Below are 20995 nucleotides of genomic sequence, written 5' to 3' on the forward strand. Positions count from 1 at the left end.
GCTCTATTGAGCTGAGTATTCCATTAACTTTAACTAGTAATGACTTCATGACTTTCTTTGCTAACAAAATTTTAACTATTAGAGAAAAAATTACTCATAACCATCCCAAAGACGTATCGTTATCTTTGGCTGCTTTCAGTGATGCCGGTATTTGGTTAGACTCTTTCTCTCCGATTGTTCTGTCTGAGTTATTTTCATTAGTTACTTCATCCAAACCATCAACATGTTTATTAGACCCCATTCCTACCAGGCTGCTCAAGGAAGCCCTACCATTATTTAATGCTTCGATCTTAAATATGATCAATCTATCTTTGTTAGTTGGCTATGTACCACAGGCTTTTAAGGTGGCAGTAATTAAACCATTACTTAAAAAGCCATCACTTGACCCAGCTATCTTAGCTAATTATAGGCCAATCTCAGTCAGGTCTCAGTTTCAGTCAGGTTTTAGAATTCATCATAGTACAGAAACAGCATTAGTGAAGGTTACAAATGATCTTCTTATGGCCTCGGACAGTGGACTCATCTCTGTGCTTGTTCTGTTAGACCTCAGTGCTGCTTTTGATACTGTTGACCATAAAATTTTATTACAGAGATTAGAGCATGCCATAGGTATTAAAGGCACTGCGCTGCGGTGGTTTGAATCATATTTGTCTAATAGATTACAATTTGTTCATGTAAATGGGGAATCTTCTTCACAGACTAAAGTTAATTATGGAGTTCCACAAGGTTCTGTGCTAGGACCAATTTTATTCACTTTATATATGCTTCCCTTAGGCAGTATTATTAGACGGTATTGCTTAAATTTTCATTGTTACGCAGATGATACCCAGCTTTATCTATCCATGAAGCCAGAGGACACACACCAATTAGCTAAACTGCAGGATTGTCTTACAGACATAAAGACATGGATGACCTCTAATTTCCTGCTTTTAAACTCAGATAAAACTGAAGTTATTGTACTTGGCCCCACAAATCTTAGAAACATGGTGTCTAACCAGATCCTTACTCTGGATGGCATTACCCTGACCTCTAGTAATACTGTGAGAAATCTTGGAGTCATTTTTGATCAGGATATGTCATTCAAAGCGCATATTAAACAAATATGTAGGACTGCTTTTTTGCATTTACGCAATATCTCTAAAATTAGAAAGGTCTTGTCTCAGAGTGATGCTGAAAAACGAATTCATGCATTTATTTCCTCTAGGCTGGACTATTGTAATTCATTATTATCAGGTTGTCCTAAAAGTTCCCTAAAAAGCCTTCAGTTAATTCAAATGCTGCAGCTAGAGTACTGACGGGGACTGGAAGGAGAGAGCATATCTCACCCATATTGGCCTCTCTTCATTGGCTTCCTGTTAATTCTAGAATAGAATTTAAAATTCTTCTTCTTACTTATAAGGTTTTGAATAATCAGGTCCCATCTTATCTTAGGGACCTCGTAGTACCATATCACCCCAATAGAGCGCTTCGCTGTCAGACTGCAGGCTTACTTGTAGTTCCTAGGGTTTGTAAGAGTAGAATGGGAGGCAGAGCCTTCAGCTTTCAGGCTCCTCTCCTGTGGAACCAGCTCCCAATTCAGATCAGGGAGACAGACACCCTCTCTACTTTTAAGATTAGGCTTAAAACTTTCCTTTTTGCTAAAGCTTATAGTTAGGGCTGGATCAGGTGACCCTGAACCATCCCTTAGTTATGCTGCTATAGACTTAGACTGCTGGGGGGTTCCCATGATGCACTGAGTGTTTCTTTCTCTTTTTGCTCTGTATGCACCACTCTGCATTTAATCATTAGTGATCGATCTCTGCTCCCCTCCACAGCATGTCTTTTTCCTGGTTCTCTCCCTCAGCCCCAACCAGTCCCTAAGCAGAAGACTGCCCCTCCTGAGCCTGGTTCTGCTGGAGGTTTCTTCCTGTTAAAAGGGAGTTTTTCCTTCCCACTGTAGCCAAGTGCTTGCTCACAGGGGGTCGTTTTGACCGTTGGGGTTTTACATCATTATTGTATGGCCTTGCCTTACAATATAAAGCGCCTTGGGGCAACTGTTTGTTGTGATTTGGCGCTATATAAAAAAAATTGATTGAATTGATTGATTGATAGAATGGTAGGATTATGGCCAAGAAGAACGCTCCTGGGTGAAGAGGAGCTTCATTTTGGATCCCGCCCTCCTGGCAGATTTCTACCGGAGGCAACCCGACAAGCCTGGTCGGGCGTCAGGAGGCGCCCATTGAGGGGGGGGGGGGTCCTGTTGTGTGGGCCGCCAAAGAGGAGGTACTGCTGGCCCACCACCAGAGGGCGCCCTGCCTGTTGGCACTATTGGGGCTCCAGAGGGCGCACTGCCCAGGTGGATCCTCCAGGTGCACCGTTTTGGCTGTCAGCTGTCTGTCATCATTTCATCACCTCCTCCATAAAAGCCTGGAAAAGACACCATAACTCTGCCGAGTTATCAGCTTACCACGCAGGTAAACTGACTCAGCCATTTTGTGCCGTACGCACATTCATTGTTACTGAAGTCTTTGCAGTTGTGACTTATACTTGCAGCTTGTAGCCGAGTTTGTGGAAGTTGGAGGAGTTGGCGTCTCCACTCCTCACTTCTGAGTTACTAAGTATAACAATTGACACTGCACGTCCTCCAGTTTTTACTCTGCACTCTGGGAGTATTTGGATTTATTCCTACAAGAGGATTTCTGTGAGTTGCTGACTGTTTGCTGGGTGTTCACACACCCACCCTAACCTGTTTTTGTTCCTGCCAGCAGTACCGGACCGGGTCTGACAGCCACAAGCGGTGGCCACCTGGGGAAATCAGGACTTGGCGGCTCTGGTGTGTTGCAGGTCTCCGTTGGCGGTGGAACGTCGTGGGTCCCGGCTTTTCTCTGGATAGGCATCTCCTACCCTCGGGCCTGCCCACGCATCACCTTTTTGGTTATTGATTGACTTTAGCATATTTGGTTTTGTTGCACATTTGCATAATAAATTGTTATTTATTTGAATTCCTATTGGCAGTTCATTTACGACCCCTGGCGTGGGTCCGTGCATTTCACTTTCCCAACACTGTGTCCATAACTCTCATTTAATGCAGTATGTTTGTTTATAATGCATGAATGAATGAGTTTATTCGGCACACAATTCAACAACAAAAACAAAAAAACTCATAACGAAGCAACTTTTAAAAAGTCCTGCGTGGCCGAAAGGGTGAGGGCAGAAGCAGAGCTTATAAATACCCACCCCTTATACTAAAAAATAACAAACATATACACACAAACAAAATTTCATAAATACATATCTACACAATCACACACACACACACATATATATATATATATATATATATATATATACGAGGTCTGTCCGTAAAGTATAGGTCCTTTTTATTTTTTCAAAAACTATATGGATTTCATTCATATGTTTTTACGTCAGACATGCTTGAACCCTCGTGCGCATGCGTGAGTTTTTCCACGCCTGTCGGTGACGTCATTCGCCTGTGAGCACTCCTTGTGGGAGGAGTCGTCCAGCCCCTCGTCGGAATTCCTTTGTCTGAGAAGTTGCTGAGAGACTGGCGCTTTGTTTGATCAAAATTTTTTCTAAACCTGTGAGACACATTGAAGTGGACATGGTTCGAAAAATTAAGCTGGTTTTCAGTGAAAATTTTAACAGCTGATGAGAGATTTTGAGGTGATTCTGTCGCTTTAAGGACTTTTCACAGTGCGAGACGTCGCACAGCGCTCTCAGGCGGCGTCATCAGCCTGTTTCAAGCTGAAAACCTCCACATTTCAGGCTCTGTTGATCCAGGACGTCATGAGAGAACAGAGAAATTTCAGAAGAAGTCGGTTTCAGCATTTTATCCGGATATTCCACTGTTAAAGGAGATTTTTTTAATGAAAGACGTGCGGGCGGATTGCAGCGTCGGCTCACAGCCGTCGTGATGCTCCGCCACAGGAAAAACACCTCTGTTAGAAGCCTTGAGGACACGTTGGAACATCTCCAGCTGATAAACAATTTCTCATATACTCACTCCACTGAAAGTCATCAAAAGCCAACTGGATTTTACAAATGGTTATCAACACGGAGGTGTTTTTCCTGTGCCGCCGCACCGTGTCGGCTGCGTCCCGACGCGCGGACCCGTCCGCACGTCTTTTATTAAAAAAATCTCCTTTAAAGGGGAATATCCGGATAAAATGCTGAAACCGACTTCTTCTGAAACTTCTCTGTTCTCTCACGACGTCCTGGATCAATAGAGCCTGAAATGTGGAGGTTTTCAGCTTGAAACAGGCTGATGACGCCGCCTGAGAGCGCTGCACGACGTCTCGCACCGTGGGAAGTCCTTAAAGCGACAGAATCACCTCAAAATCTCTCATCAGCCGTTAAAATTTTCACTGAAAACCAGCTTAATTTTTCGAACCGTGTCCACTTCGATGTGTCTCACAGGTTTAGAAAAAATTTTGATCAAACAAAGCGCCAGTCTCTCAGCAACTTCTCAGACAAAGGAATTCCAACAAGGGGCTGGACGACTCCTCCCACAAGGAGTGCTCACAGGCGAATGACGTCACCGACAGGCGTGGAAAAACTCACGCATGCGCACGAGGGTTCAAGCATGTCTGACGTAAAAACATATGAATGAAATCCATATAGTTTTTGAAAAAAATAAAAAGGACCTATACTTTACGGACAGCCCTCGTATATACATACCTACATGTACATACATACATACGCACACACGATGACAATACCAAAAAGAAAAAACGTGCAAACTTAGTCAATGAACTCAAATTTACAAAATATAACCAGACAGTACTGGCACACAACACACAAACCCAAAAGTAATAACACATCAGTAGACCTAAGTCTTCAACTATAGCATGCAATTTTGTTATTCTTGTAATGTCTTTTAAAGCCTACTAATGTACCAAGTACTTTAATGTTGTCAGGACAGTTGTTCCAGATGTTAACACCTTTGACAGATACACAATGACTTTTTTGCAGTAGTTCAGATCCTTGATTTTTCGAACAATAAAATTCCTCTCAAATTATAACTGGAGTCCCCCAGTTTAAACAGATCCTGGACATGTTGTGGCAGCAGTTTATTTTTAACTTTATACATAATTTGTATTGTAAAGTAATCAACCAAGTCCCAGAATTTTAGAATATGTAAACAGGCAAACAATGGATTCGTTGGCTCACAATGTGATTTGTTACAGATAATTCTTACAACTTTCTTTTGCAACAAAAATATTGGATTAGTATTAGTTTTATATGTATTTCCCCATACCTCAATACAGTAGGTCATGTATGGAACGAGCAATGAATGATATAAAATAGTTAGTGTTGGGAAATTAAATCTTGTGCTTTATGCAGAATTGCAATGGCTTTTGACATTTTGGATTTAACAAAATTAATATGCGTTTTCCAGCTCAGTTTATCATCAATAACAACACCAAGAAATTTTGTATCAGTTACAGTTTCAATTTCAATATCATTTAATAATAAATTTCTGCAGGAAGTCCTGTACTTGTTTCCAAATGTGATAGACTTTGTCTTACCAAAGTGGAGCAATAATTTGTTTGAATCAAACCATTGTTTAAACTTCTGTAGTTCCATCTCCATCATGTCCAAGGTCTGTCCCAAGTGATCCCCACTACAAAACACAGTCGTATCATCAGCAAACAAAATACAACTGACAGACTTAGAAACCAAACATATCAAATCAAATCAAATCAATTTTATTTATATAGCACCAAATCATAACAAACAGTTGCCCCAAGGCGCTTTATATTGTAAGGCAAAAGCCATACAATAATTATGTAAAACCCCAACGGTCAAAACGACCCCCTGTGAGCAAGCACTTGGCTACAGTGGGAAGGAAAAACTCCCTTTTAACAGGAAGAAACCTCCAGCAGAACCAGGCTCAGGGAGGGGCAGTCTTCTGCTGGGACTGGTTGGGGCTGAGGGAGAGAACCAGGAAAAAGACATGCTGTGGAGGGGAGCAGAGATCAATCACTAATGATTAAATGCAGAGTGGTGCATACAGAGCAAAAAGAGAAAGAAACAGTGCATCATGGGAACCCCCCAGCAGTCTAAGTCTATAGCAGCATAACTAAGGGATGGTTCAGGGTCACCTGATCCAGCCCTAACTATAAGCTTTAGCAAAAAGGAAAGTTTTAAGCCTAATCTTAAAAGTAGAGAGGGTGTCTGTCTCCCTGATCTGAATTGGGAGCTGGTTCCACAGGAGAGGAGCCTGAAAGCTGAAGGCTCTGCCTCCCATTCTACTCTTACAAACCCTAGGAACTACAAGTAAGCCTGCAGTCTGAGAGCGAAGCGCTCTATTGGGGTGATATGGTACTACGAGGTCCCTAAGATAAGATGGGACCTGATTATTCAAAACCTTATAAGTAAGAAGAAGAATTTTAAATTCTATTCTAGAATTAACAGGAAGCCAATGAAGAGAGGCCAATATGGGTGAGATATGCTCTCTCCTTCTAGTCCCCGTCAGTACTCTAGCTGCAGCATTTTGAATTAACTGAAGGCTTTTTAGGGAACTTTTAGGACAACCTGATAATAATGAATTACAATAGTCCAGCCTAGAGGAAATAAATGCATGAATTAGTTTTTCAGCATCACTCTGAGACAAGACCTTTCTGATTTTAGAGATATTGCACAAATGCAAAAAAGCAGTCCTACATATTTGTTTAATATGTGCATTGAAGGACATATCCTGATCAAAAATGACTCCAAGATTTCTCACAGTATTACTAGAGGTCAGGGTAATGCCATCCAGAGTAAGGATCTGGTTAGACACCATGTTTCTAAGATTTGTGGGGCCAAGTACAATAACTTCAGTTTTATCTGAGTTTAAAAGCAGGAAATTAGAGGTCATTCATGTCTTTATGTCTGTAAGACAATCCTGCAGTTTAGCTAATTGGTGTGTGTCCTCTGGCTTCATGGATAGATAAAGCTGGGTATCATCTGCGTAACAATGAAAATTTAAGCAATGCTTTCTAATAATACTGCCTAAGGGAAGCATGTATAAAGTGAATAAAATTGGTCCTAGCACAGAACCTTGTGGAACTCCATAATTAACCTTAGTCTGTGAAGAAGATTCCCCATTTACATGAACAAATTGTAATCTATTAGATAAATATGATTCAAACCACCGCAGCGCAGTGCCTTTAATACCTATGGCATGCTCTAATCTCTGTAATAAAATTTTATGATCAACAGTATCAAAAGCAGCACTGAGGTCTAACAGAACAAGCACAGAGATGAGTCCACTGTCTGAGGCCATAAGAAGATCATTTGTAACCTTCACTAATGCTGTTTCTGTACTATGATGAATTCTAAAACCTGACTGAAACTCTTCAAATAGACCATTCCTCTGCAGATGATCAGTTAGCTGTTTTACAACTACCCTTTCAAGAATTTTTGAGAGAAAAGGAAGGTTGGAGATTGGCCTATAATTAGCTAAGATAGCTGGGTCAAGTGATGGCTTTGTGGTACATAGCCAACTAATAAAGACAGATTGATCATATTTAGGATCGAAGCATTAATTAATGGTATATTAATGACATATGTCACTAATATACAGAAGAAACAACAATGGCCCCAGAACTGAACCCTGGGGCACCCCACATGTAATTTTCATGGGTTCAGATTTTGCCCCACCAATATGGACACACTGATATCTATTGTATAAATAGCTAACTATCCAATCATATGCCAGTCCCCTGATACCATACCTCTGTAGTTTGTTCAATAGCACAGTCTGGTCTACAGTATCAAATGCTTTCTGTAAGTCAAAAAACCCCCAACAGTATATTGCTTATTTTCAGTTGCATTTGTAATCTGTTCAACAAAATCAATTACAGCCAGTGAAGTAGTGCGATCTTTTTCTAAAACCATATTGCTGTTCACTAAGTGTGTGATGTTTAGTTGTGAAATCATATAACCTCTTTAAAAATACCTTTTCCAAAATTTTGGAAAATTGTGGCAGGAGTGAGATTGGTCTATAATTTGAGAAGACATGTTTGTCTCCATATTTAAACAGCGGTATCACTTTAGCTAATTTCATTCTGAAAGGAAATTTCCCAGTCATTAGTGACAGGTTACAAATACACGTAAAGGGTCTAACAATACAATCAATAATATTTTTAATCAAAGACATGTCAAAACTATCACTATCAACTGATGTTTTCCCCTTGAAGTTACAAACAATGTCAATTATTTCATATTCATCAGTTTCTTTAATGAACATTGAATCCTGAATTTTATTAATTGTTTTACAGTAATCCAAAGAACACAGTCCAGAAGACACAATCAAATCAGCTAAATTTTTACCCACATTTACAAAGTAATCATTAAAATGATCTGCTATAGCTTTATTTTCCTTAACAACTGTACCAGTACTTGTGTAAAAAAGGGCAGGATATTCTTTAACACCTTTTCTCTTATTTATGACTTCATTTAAAATCTTCCAAGTACCCTTAATGTTTGTTTTATTTTTTCCAATAAATCACCATAATACTGCCTTTTACAAGATCGCATAATATTAGTTAGCTTATTTTTATATGTCTTATATCTTTTCTCAGCATCAGATGTTCTTAGTTTTAAGAACTGCTTGTACAGAAAAATTTTCTTTTTACATGCATTTTGCAGTCCCTTAGTGATCCAATGTTTGTCAACATTTTGCTTATTTCCAACATTTGACACCAAAGGGCAATGTTTATCATATAAATTAGAGATAATAGAAATGAATGACTCATAGGATTGATCAATAATCTCAGTGTAAATGTCACTCCAGTTTTGATCCCTTAAGTCCATTCTAAGATTTTCCAAAGTCTCCTCTGTTATTTTCCTCTTGAAATGTACTTTCAGTATGGTCAATTTTGTCAACTAAAGAATTGAAACTACAAAAACCAGCAAGTGATCGCTGATATCACTAATAAGTAGTCCCCACTCAAAATTCCCCACGATAACATTTGTAAGTATGTTATCAATAAGTGTTGCTGTGTTCGCAGTTATCCTAGTTGGATGAGTAATTACTGGATACATTCCCAAACAAAACACAGAATTTATAAATTATGTATTTGACCGTGAGGATTTAAGAAGTCAATGTTGAAGACTCCACAAACAAATAGACTTATTTTTAATAGTGTTGTACATCTCAATCAACTTTCCCACAAAAACTTTTATGTTTGATCCTGGTGCTCTGTAAACACAACTTACAATTATATTTTTTGATTTTTCACATTTAATTTCCACAGTGACACATTCCACGACATTTTCCAAAGAAAAACACATTTTGAATGATTTCACAGTGAAAAGCAGAATTAACATAAAGTGTGACACCACCAAGTGTCGCACTTTATGTATACAGCATACATACTTGTATACTTTATGTATAAGTGCATACAAGTGGTCACCAGAGTCTTGCCGTGCGAATAGCCACTTCCTTTTTTGAATGCACTTTTGATTTATGGTATTTGTGAAATAAGATCCAAATAAACAATAAACAATTACTAGTGTCAGGTAGGAACACCGCCCTCTGGAGGGCAACACGTGATCAGGGTGACACCCTCCCCGGTCTCCCCTATTCTGACAGCGTGACAGAAAGGCGGCGTGCGCGTGGAGTGACGACATAAACCGCAGTCAAGAGATGAACGCGTTAATGTTAATGAATGAACCAACGGAGTGTTTTGTCAGTCGGTAAAATAAAAGCAAATCTTTTAAGATTTCACAGTCGTGGAGAAAAGCTCGTCGGTGGTGACGTCACTCAGCGGTCTCTGCAGCTGCAACACGGCGCGCGCACGCGCACACTGCGCAGGTGAACGTGCGCAGGAAGCAGTTTTAATTTGGCTCTGGAATGAAACCTGTCCAGCTTCGATCTATCAGCGATCGATCACCTTTCAGATTGAGTTCATCGTCGCGCGCTGACTGACGTTTAACGGCCAACCGGGAAGGACGTAAGGAAAGGAGGAAAGGAAAGCAGGCGAGTGGACTTTAAGGGAGAGAAAAATCGAGACAGATCACGAGAAAAAAGAGATGGAGAGCAAAGAGAAGACACCCGCAGGTAGGACACGATGGATCGAAGTCAAAGTGTACTGATCTGATACAAAGCAAAGTGATGCATGATGGGTACTGCGGTGCTGGGAAGGCGGGGTTATTATGGGATGTTTGGTTTTACCACCGGGACACTCCTGATGCAGCAAAACACCCTGAGACAGAACCGAGACCTGCAGAGACGTAAAGAGACGGACCGAGACCCGAAGAGATGGACAGAGACCTGCAGAGACGGGCTGAGACCTGAAGAGACGGACTGAGACCTGCAGAGATGGACAGAGACCTGCAGAGACGGGCCGAGACCTGCAGAGACGGGCCGAGACCTAAAGAGACGGACTGAGACCTAAAGAGATGGACAGAGACCTGCAGAGACGGGCCGAGACCTGCAGAGACGGGCCGAGACCTGCAGAGACGGGCCGAGACCTGCAGAGACGGGCCGAGACCTGCAGAGACGGACTGAGACCTAAAGAGACGGACTGAGACCTAAAGAGACGGACTGAGACCTAAAGAGATGGACAGAGACCTGCTGAGACGGGCCGAGACCTGCAGAGACGGACTGAGACCTAAAGAGACGGGCTGAGACCTAAAGAGACGGACTGAGACCTAAAGAGATGGACAGAGACCTGCAGAGACGGGCCGAGACCTGCAGAGACGGGCCGAGACCTGCAGAGACGGGCTGAGACCTAAAGAGACGGACTGAGACCTAAAGAGATGGACAGAGACCTGCAGAGACGGGCCGAGACCTGCAGAGACGGGCCGAGACCTGCAGAGACGGGCCGAGACCTGCAGAGACGGGCCGAGACCTGCAGAGACGGACTGAGACCTAAAGAGACGGACTGAGACCTAAAGAGATGGACAGAGACCTGCAGAGACAGGCCGAGACCTGCAGAGACGGGCCGAGACCTGCAGAGACGGGCTGAGACCTAAAGAGACGGACTGAGACCTAAAGAGATGGACTGAGACCTGCTGAGACGGGCCGAGACCTAAAGAGACGGACTGAGACCTAAAGAGATGGACTGAGACCTGCAGAGACGGGCCGAGACCTGCAGAGACGGGCTGAGACCTGCAGAGACGGACTGAGACCTAAAGAGATGGACAGAGACCTGCAGAGACGGGCCGAGACCTGCAGAGACGGGCCGAGACCTGCAGAGACGGGCTGAGACCTAAAGAGATGGACAGAGACCTGCAGAGATGGACTGAGACCTAAAGAGACGGACTGAGACCTAAAGAGATGGACAGAGACCTAAAGAGATGGACAGAGACCTGCAGAGATGGACTGAGACCTAAAGAGATGGACAGAGACCTGCAGAGACGGGCCGAGACCTGCAGAGACGGGCCGAGACCTGCAGAGACGGGCTGAGACCTAAAGAGACGGACTGAGACCTAAAGAGATGGACTGAGACCTGCTGAGACGGGCCGAGACCTAAAGAGACGGACTGAGACCTAAAGAGATGGACTGAGACCTGCAGAGACGGGCCGAGACCTAAAGAGATGGACTGAGACCTAAAGAGATGGACCGAGACCTGCAAACATGGACTGAGACCTGCAGAGACGGGCCGAGACCTGCAGAGACGGGCCGAGACCTGCAGAGACGGGCTGAGACCTAAAGAGACGGGCTGAGACCTGCAGAGATGGACTGAGACCTAAAGAGACGGACTGAGACCTAAAGAGATGGACAGAGACCTGCAGAGACGGGCCGAGACCTGCAGAGACGGGCCGAGACCTGCAGAGACGGGCTGAGACCTAAAGAGACGGACTGAGACCTAAAGAGATGGACTGAGACCTGCTGAGACGGGCCGAGACCTAAAGAGACGGACTGAGACCTAAAGAGATGGACTGAGACCTGCAGAGACGGGCCGAGACCTAAAGAGATGGACTGAGACCTAAAGAGATGGACCGAGACCTGCAAACATGGACTGAGACCTGCAGAGACGGACTGAGACCTGCAGAGACGGACCGAGACCTAAAGAGACAGACTGAGACCTAAAGAGATGGGCCGAGACCCAAATAAATAGACTGCATTTATATAGCGCTTTTTTCCATCTGCATCAGACGCTCAAAGCACTTTACAATGATGCCTCACATTCACCCTGATGTCAGGCTGCTGCCATACAAGGTGCTCACTACACACTGGGAGCAACTAGGGGATTAAAGACCTTGCCCAAGAGCCCTTAGTGATTCTCCAGGTCAGGCTGGGATTTGAACCGGATGCTCTGGCCCAAAGCCCAACACTAAACCACAAGACCATCATCCCCCCTAATAGTGTTAATAAATGTAATAGTTTTTACTTTGTTGAATGCTTGGTCTCCAAAGTAAAGGTCAAACAAAGTCAAGGTAAAGTAAAAGACACTGACTGAGACCCAAACACATGGACCGAGACCCAGACCAGAGACCCAGAGGAGGGTGAGGTACTGTGGACTGTGGATTTGAGGAGGTGGAGGTACTGTGGACTGTGGGTCTGAGGAGGTGGAGGTACTGTGGACTGTGTGTCTGAGGAGGTGGAGGTACTGTGGACTGTGGATTTGAGGAGGTGGAGGTACTGTGGACTGTGGGTCTGAGGAGGTGGAGGTACTGTGGACTGTGTGTCTGAGGAGGTGGAGGTACTGTGGACTGTGGGTCTGAGGAGGTGGAGGTACTGTGGACTGTGGGTCTGAGGAGGTGGAGGTACTGTGGACTGTGTGTCTGTGGAGGTGGAGGTACTGTAGACTGTGGATTTGAGGAGGTGGAGGTACTGTGGACTGTGGATTTGAGGAGGTGGAGGTACTGTGGACTGTGTGTCTGAGGAGGTGGAGGTACTGTGGACTGTGGGTCTGAGGAGGTGGAGGTACTGTGGACTATGTGTCTGAGGAGGTGGAGGTACTGTAGACTGTGGATTTGAGGAGGTGGAGGTACTGTGGACTGTGGATTTGAGGAGGTGGAGGTACTGTGGACTGTGTGTCTGAGGAGGTGGAGGTACTGTGGACTGTGGATTTGAGGAGGTGGAGGTACTGTGGACTGTGTGTCTGAGGAGGTGGAGGTACTGTGGACTGTGTGTCTGAGGAGGTGGAGGTACTGTGGACTGTGGATTTGAGGAGGTGGAGGTACTGTGGACTGTGGGTCTGAGGAGGTGGAGGTACTGTGGACTGTGTGTCTGAGGAGGTGGAGGTACTGTGGACTGTGGATTTGAGGAGGTGGAGGTACTGTGGACTGTGGGTCTGAGGAGGTGGAGGTACTGTAGACTGTGGATTTGAGGAGGTGGAGGTACTGTGGACTGTGGGTCTGAGGAGGTGGAGGTACTGTGGACTGTGTGTCTGAGGAGGTGGAGGTACTGTGGACTGTGTGTCTGAGGAGGTGGAGGTACTGTAGACTGTGGATTTGAGGAGGTGGAGGTACTGTGGACTGTGGGTCTGAGGAGGTGGAGGTACTGTGGACTGTGTGTCTGAGGAGGTGGAGGTACTGTGGACTGTGGGTCTGAGGAGGTGGAGGTACTGTGGACTGTGGGTCTGAGGAGGTGGAGGTACTGTGGACTGTGTGTCTGTGGAGGTGGAGGTACTGTAGACTGTGGATTTGAGGAGGTGGAGGTACTGTGGACTGTGGATTTGAGGAGGTGGAGGTACTGTGGACTGTGTGTCTGAGGAGGTGGAGGTACTGTGGACTGTGTGTCTGAGGAGGTGGAGGTACTGTGGACTGTGTGTCTGAGGAGGTGGAGGTACTGTGGACTGTGTGTCTGAGGAGGTGGAGGTACTGTGGACTGTGGGTCTGAGGAGGTGGAGGTACTGTAGACTGTGGATTTGAGGAGGTGGAGGTACTGTGGACTGTGGGTCTGAGGAGGTGGAGGTACTGTGGACTGTGTGTCTGAGGAGGTGGAGGTACTGTAGACTGTGGATTTGAGGAGGTGGAGGTACTGTGGACTGTGGATTTGAGGAGGTGGAGGTACTGTGGACTGTGGATTTGAGGAGGTGGAGGTACTGTAGACTGTGGATTTGAGGAGGTGGAGGTACTGTGGACTGTGTGTCTGAGGAGGTGGAGGTACTGTGGACTGTGTGTCTGAGGAGGTGGAGATACTGTGGACTGTGGATTTGAGGAGGTGGAGGTACTGTGGACTGTGGGTCTGAGGAGGTGGAGGTACTGTGGACTGTGTGTCTGAGGAGGTGGAGGTACTGTGGACTGTGTGTCTGAGGAGGTGGAGGTACTGTAGACTGTGGGTCTGAGGAGGTGGAGGTACTGTGGACTGTGGATTTGAGGAGGTGGAGGTACTGTGGACTGTGGGTCTGAGGAGGTGGAGGTACTGCGGACTGTGGATTTGAGGAGGTGGAGGTACTGTGGACTGTGTGTCTGAGGAGGTGGAGGAACTGTGGACTGTGGATTTGAGGAGGTGGAGGTACTGTGGACTGTGGGTCTGAGGAGGTGGAGGTACTGCGGACTGTGGATTTGAGGAGGTGGAGGTACTGTGGACTGTGTGTCTGAGGAGGTGGAGGAACTGTGGACTGTGGATTTGAGGAGGTGGAGGTACTGTGGACTGTGTGTCTGAGGAGGTGGAGGTACTGTGGACTGTGTGTCTGAGGAGGTGGAGGTACTGTGGACTGTGTGTCTGAGGAGGTGGAGGTACTGTAGACTGTGGATTTGAGGAGGTGGAGGTACTGTGGACTGTGGATTTGAGGAGGTGGAGGTACTGTGGACTGTGGGTCTGAGGAGGTGGAGGTACTGTGGACTGTAATTTGAGGAGGTGGAGGTACTGTGGACTGTGTGTCTGAGGAGGTGGAGGTACTGTGGACTGTGGATTTGAGGAGGTGGAGGTACTGTGGACTGTGGATTTGAGGAGGTGGAGGTACTGTGGACTGTGGGTCTGAGGAGGTGGAGGTACTGTGGACTGTGGATTTGAGGAGGTGGAGGTACTGTGGACTGTGTGTCTGAGGAGGTGGAGGTACTGTGGACTGTGTGTCTGAGGAGGTGGAGGTACTGTGGACTGTGGATTTGAGGAGGTGGAGGTACTGTGGACTGTGGATTTGAGGAGGTGGAGGTACTGTGGACTGTGGGTCTGAGGAGGTGGAGGTACTGTGGACTGTGGATTTGAGGAGGTGGAGGTACTGTGGACTGTGTGTCTGAGGAGGTGGAGGTACTGTGGACTGTGGATTTGAGGAGGTGGAGGTACTGTGGACTGTGTGTCTGAGGAGGTGGAGGTACTGTGGACTGTGGATTTGAGGAGGTGGAGGTACTGTGGACTGTGGTCTGAGGAGGTGGAGGTACTGTGGACTGTGTGTCTGAGGAGGTGGAGGTACTGTGGACTGTGGATTTGAGGAGGTGGAGGTACTGTGGACTGTGGGTCTGAGGAGGTGGGGGTACTGTGGACTGTGTGTCTGAGGAGGTGGAGGTACTGTGGACTGTGTGTCTGAGGAGGTGGAGGTACTGTGGACTGTGGGTCTGAGGAGGTGGAGGTACTGTAGACTGTGGATTTGAGGAGGTGGAGGTACTGTGGACTGTGGGTCTGAGGAGGTGGAGGTACTGTGGACTGTGGATCTGAGGAGGTGGAGGTACTGTGGGACTGTGGATTTGAGGAGGTGGAGGCACTGTGGACTGTGGTCTGAGGAGGTGGAGGTACTGTGGACTGTGTGTCTGAGGAGGTGGAGGTACTGTGGACTGTGGATTTGAGGAGGTGGAGGTACTGTGGACTGTGGTCTGAGGAGGTGGGGGTACTGTGGACTGTGTGTCTGAGGAGGTGGAGGTACTGTGGACTGTGTGTCTGAGGAGGTGGAGGTACTGTGGACTGTGGGTCTGAGGAGGTGGAGGTACTGTAGACTGTGGATTTGAGGAGGTGGAGGTACTGTGGACTGTGGGTCTGAGGAGGTGGAGGTACTGTGGACTGTGGATCTGAGGAGGTGGAGGTACTGTGGACTGTGTGTCTGAGGAGGTGGAGGTACTGTGGACTGTGGATTTGAGGAGGTGGAGGTACTGTGGACTGTGTGTCTGAGGAGGTGGAGGTACTGTGGACTGTGTGTCTGAGGAGGTGGAGATACTGTGGACTGTGGATTTGAGGAGGTGGAGGTACTGTGGACTGTGGGTCTGAGGAGGTGGAGGTACTGTGGACTGTGGGTCTGAGGAGGTGGAGGTACTGTGGACTGTGTGTCTGAGGAGGTGGAGGTACTGTAGACTGTGGGTCTGAGGAGGTGGAGGTACTGTGGACTGTGGATTTGAGGAGGTGGAGGTACTGTGGACTGTGGGTCTGAGGAGGTGGAGGTACTGCGGACTGTGGATTTGAGGAGGTGGAGGTACTGTGGACTGTGTGTCTGAGGAGGTGGAGGAACTGTGGACTGTGGATTTGAGGAGGTGGAGGTACTGTGGACTGTGGGTCTGAGGAGGTGGAGGTACTGTGGACTGTGGATTTGAGGAGGTGGAGGTACTGTGGACTGTGGATTTGAGGAGGTGGAGGTAACTGTGGACTGTGGATTCTGAGGAGGTGGAGGTACTGTGGACTGTGTGATCTTGAGGAGGTGGAGGTACTGTGGACTGTGGGTCTGAGGAGGTGGAGGTACTGTGGACTGTGTGTCTGAGGAGGTGGAGGTACTGTAGACTGTGGGTCTGAGGAGGTGGAGGTACTGTGGACTGTGGATTTGAGGAGGTGGAGGTACTGTGGACTGTGTGTCTGAGGAGGTGGAGGAACTGTGGACTGTGGATTTGAGGAGGTGGAGGTACTGTGGACTGTGGGTCTGAGGAGGTGGAGGTACTGTGGACTGTGGATTTGAGGAGGTGGAGGTACTGTGGACTGTGGATTTGAGGAGGTGGAGGTACTGTGGACTGTGGGTCTGAGGAGGTGGAGGTACTGTGGACTGTGGATTTGAGGAGGTGGAGGTACTGTGGACTGTGGGCCTGAGGAGGTGGAGGTACTGTGGACTGTAATTTGAGGAGGTGGAGGTACTGTGGACTGTGTGTCTGAGGAGGTGGAGGTACTGTGGACTGTGGATTTGAGGAGGTGGAGGTACTGTGGACTGTGGATTTGAGGAGGTGGAGGTACTGTGGACTGTGGGTCTGAGGAGGTGGAGGTACTGTGGACTGTGTGTCTGAGGAGGTGGAGGTACTGTGGACTGTGGATTTGAGGAGGTGGAGGTACTGTGGACTGTGGATTTGAGGAGGTGGAGGTACTGTGGACTGTGGGTCTGAGGAGGTGGAGGTACTGTGGACTGTGGGTCTGAGGAGGTGGAGGTACTGTGGACTGTGGATTTGAGGAGGTGGAGGTACTGTGGACTGTGGATTTGAGGAGGTGGAGGTACTGTGGACTGTGGGTCTGAGGAGGTGGAGGTACTGTGGACTGTGTGTCTGAGGAGGTGGAGGTACTGTGGACTGTGGATTTGAGGAGGTGGAGGTACTGTGGACTGTGGATTTGAGGAGGTGGAGGTACTGTGGACTGTTGAAACCTGTGTTTGATGCTGTTTCTGGTGTTTCCCTCCACATAATTGATTTTTGGATCAGTCTCAGGGGATTCTGGACGGTTGTGACCCACTTCTGCTTCCAGGGACAGAAAGCTGAGACGCTGAATGGACCGAGTCCCAGACGTGGCTGGTGGTTGTGTTTGTGATGGACAGGAGGAAGAGGTGCTGACCTCAGTGTTTAGTCTTGTTTTATGCTTAGCCACGGAGGAGCAGCGGGATGTCAAACGCTCAGACACACAATCTTCAGGTTTGATTCTGTACTTTGAAATATTTGAATATTGAACCTTCACACTCTTTGACATGTTTTTGTCTCGCTGCGGGACACGAGCAGGCAAATGTGTCCTGTGTACAACAACAAGAAAGACTAAACTGAATTGAGATTACAGGAGCAGGTCTGTGGCCTCAGAGTTCCTGGTTCAATCCCCAGTCCTGCTTCTTTTCCTCCCTGCATTGTGTCTTAGTCCTGCCCACCAATACTAGAGACACGAGGTCCAGCCCCCCCACCCCAACATCACCTCGAAGACGCAGGCGGTCAGGGTCTGTCAGAGTGCAAACAGGAGCAGCACACATCTCGTTCCCTTTGTGATGTCATGTTTCTTACATTTATGCCTGGGAGTAATATTTAGGTTTGATTTGAGTTTGTGTGGCTCGCAGGTTTAATGTGAAATCATTTCTCTCAGCTTCCTCCTTTTTCCACCACAGCAGCTCTGAGGTGGGCTACTTTCACGTTTGATAGTCTGTGTGCTTCTTACCCTTTGTGCTGGTAAAGTGCTGCTGGAACCTCAGTTTCCCTGAGAGAGTCTTCCCAGGGGATCATTATAGTTCTGTCTAATCTAATGATGATTTGGCATAAATTTTACACCAGATGCCTTTCCTGACATAAATCAAATCAAATCAAATCAATTTTATTTATATAGCGCCAAATCACAACAAACAGTTGCCCCAAGGCGCTTTATATTATAAGTCAAAGCCATACAATAATTACAGAAAAACCCCAACGGTCAAAACGACCCCCTGTGAGCAAGCACTTGGCTACAGTGGGAAGGAAAAACTCCCTTTTAACAGGAAGAAACCTCCAGCAGAACCAGGCTCAGGGAGGGGCAGTCTTCTGCTGGGACTGGTTGGGGCTGAGGGAGAGAACCAGGAAAAAGACATGCTGTGGAGGGGAGCAGAGATCAATCACTAATGATTAAATGCAGAGTGGTGCATACAGAGCAAAAAGAGAAAGAAACAGTGCATCATGGGAACCCCCCAGCAGTCTACGTCTATAGCAGCATAACTAAGGGATGGTTCAGGGTCACCTGATCCAGCCCTAACTATAAGCTTTAGCAAAAAGGAAAGTTTTAAGCCTAATCTTAAAAGTAGAGAGGGTGTCTGTCTCCCTGATCTGAATTGGGAGCTGGTTCCACAGGAGAGGAGCCTGAAAGCTGAAGGCTCTGCCTCCCATTCTACTCTTACAAACCCTAGGAACTACAAGTAAGCCTGCAGTCTGAGAGCGAAGCGCTCTATTGGGGTGATATGGTACTATGAGGTCCCTACGATAAGATGGGACCTGATTATTCAAAACCTTATAAGTAAGAAGAAGAATTTTAAATTCTATTCTAGAATTAACAGGAAGCCAATGAAGAGAGGCCAATATGGGTGAGATATGCTCTCTCCTTCTAGTCCCCGTCAGTACTCTAGCTGCAGCATTTTGAATTAACTGAAGGCTTTTCAGGGAACTTTTAGGACAACCTGATAATAATGAATTACAATAGTCCAGCCTAGAGGAAATAAATGCATGAATTAGTTTTTCAGCATCACTCTGAGACAAGACCTTTCTGATTTTAGAGATACTGCACAAATGCAAAAAAGCAGTCCTACATATTTGTTTAATATACGCTTTGAATGACATATCCTGATCAAAAATGACTCCAAGATTTCTCACAGTATTACTAGAGGTCAGGGTAATGCCATCCAGAGTAAGGATCTGGTTAGACACCATGTTTCTAAGATTTGTGGGGCCAAGTACAATAACTTCAGTTTTATCTGAATTTAAAAGCAGGAAATTAGAGGTCATCCATGTCTTTATGTCTGTAAGACAATCCTGCAGTTTAGCTAATTGGTGTGTGTCCTCTGGCTTCATGGATAGATAAAGCTGGGTATCATCTGCGTAACAATGAAAATTTAAGCAATACCGTCTAATAATACTGCCTAAGGGAAGCATGTATAAAGTGAATAAAATTGTTCCTAGCACAGAACCTTGTGGAACTCCATAATTAACCTTAGTCTGTGAAGAAGATTCCCCATTTACATGAACAAATTGTAATCTATTAGATAAATATGATTCAAACCACCGCAGCGCAGTGCCTTTAATACCTATGGCATGCTCTAATCTCTGTAATAAAATTTTATGGTCAACAGTATCAAAAGCAGCACTGAGGTCTAACAGAACAAGCACAGAGATGAGTCCACTGTCTGAGGCCATAAGAAGATCATTTGTAACCTTCACTAATGCTGTTTCTGTACTATGATGAATTCTAAAACCTGACTGAAACTCTTCAAATAGACCATTCCTCTGCAGGTGATCAGTTAGCTGTTTTACAACTACCCTCTCAAGAATCTTTGAGAGAAAAGGAAGGTTGGAGATTGGCCTATAATTAGCTAAGATAGCTGGGTCAAGTGATGGCTTTTTAAGTAATGGTTTAATTACTGCCACCTTAAAAGCCTGTGGTACATAGCCAACTAATAAAGACAGATTGATCATATTTAAGATCGAAGCATTAAATAATGGTAGGGCTTCCTTGAGCAGCCTGGTAGGAATGGGGTCTAATAAACATGTTGATGGTTTGGATGAAGTAACTAATGAGAATAACTCAGACAGAACAATCGGAGAGAAAGAGTCTAACCAAATACCGGCATCACTGAAAGCAGCCAAAGATAACGATATGTCTTTGGGATGGTTATGAGTAATTTTTTCTCTAATAGTTAAAATTTTATTAGCAAAGAAAGTCATGAAGTCATTACTAGTTAAAGTTAAAGGAATACTCAGCTCAATAGAGCTCTGACTCTTTGTCAGCCTGGCTACAGTGCTGAAAAGAAACCTGGGGTTTGTTATGATTCGGACGCGGTCGGAGCACCGACCCAGCGTTTGAAAGGACCCAGCATAAAATAAGCAGAGCACGGTTCAAAAGATAACAGAATTTAATAAACATAACAGTGTGTAGTGCTAAACAACGAAAAAGTCTGCGGTCTGGTAAGGTGGAAACACGGCGCGCTCTTAACAGCGCAAACGGTCCGGAGCCACAGCAGTTCGGACCCAGGGACCCCGCCGACACCCCCCAGGTGGCCGCGACAAACCGAGTCTGTGTTGAAAGAAAACATGAGGTGAGTCCAACTCCACACAGAGAGACACAACTCAAAGGTGCACGCAATCAGCAAACACTTCCTGCCTCAAATCTATACATCAGCTTCTCACCCTGCAGGCACGGAACAACTCAGTTCAAATCTCCACTGCAGTAGAAGCTGATTAGACAATTAGCATAACGTGACAGCTCACTAACACAAGGTGT

At 45.9% G+C, this 20995-nt stretch overlaps 1 protein-coding gene across 2 annotated transcripts in view; it reads left to right on the top strand.

The window, feature by feature from the left end:
* The first annotated feature begins 9815 nt into the window (after positions 1–9815).
* LOC117509338 (fibroblast growth factor 12-like) overlaps positions 9816–20995 on the top strand; it is a 152545-nt gene continuing 141365 nt past the window's right edge. Inside the window, exon 1 of one of the 2 annotated variants that reach the window (XM_034168996.1) lies at positions 9816–10051. In XM_034168996.1, the coding sequence (XP_034024887.1) occupies positions 10024–10051 (28 nt within the window). In that variant the 5' untranslated portion in view covers positions 9816–10023. The remainder of the gene's footprint in view (positions 10052–20995) is intronic. The other variant, XM_034168998.1, reaches the window with a different exon arrangement.

This window comes from Thalassophryne amazonica, chromosome 4 (genome assembly GCF_902500255.1).
Source record: "Thalassophryne amazonica chromosome 4, fThaAma1.1, whole genome shotgun sequence".
Taxonomy (NCBI): domain Eukaryota; kingdom Metazoa; phylum Chordata; class Actinopteri; order Batrachoidiformes; family Batrachoididae; genus Thalassophryne; species Thalassophryne amazonica.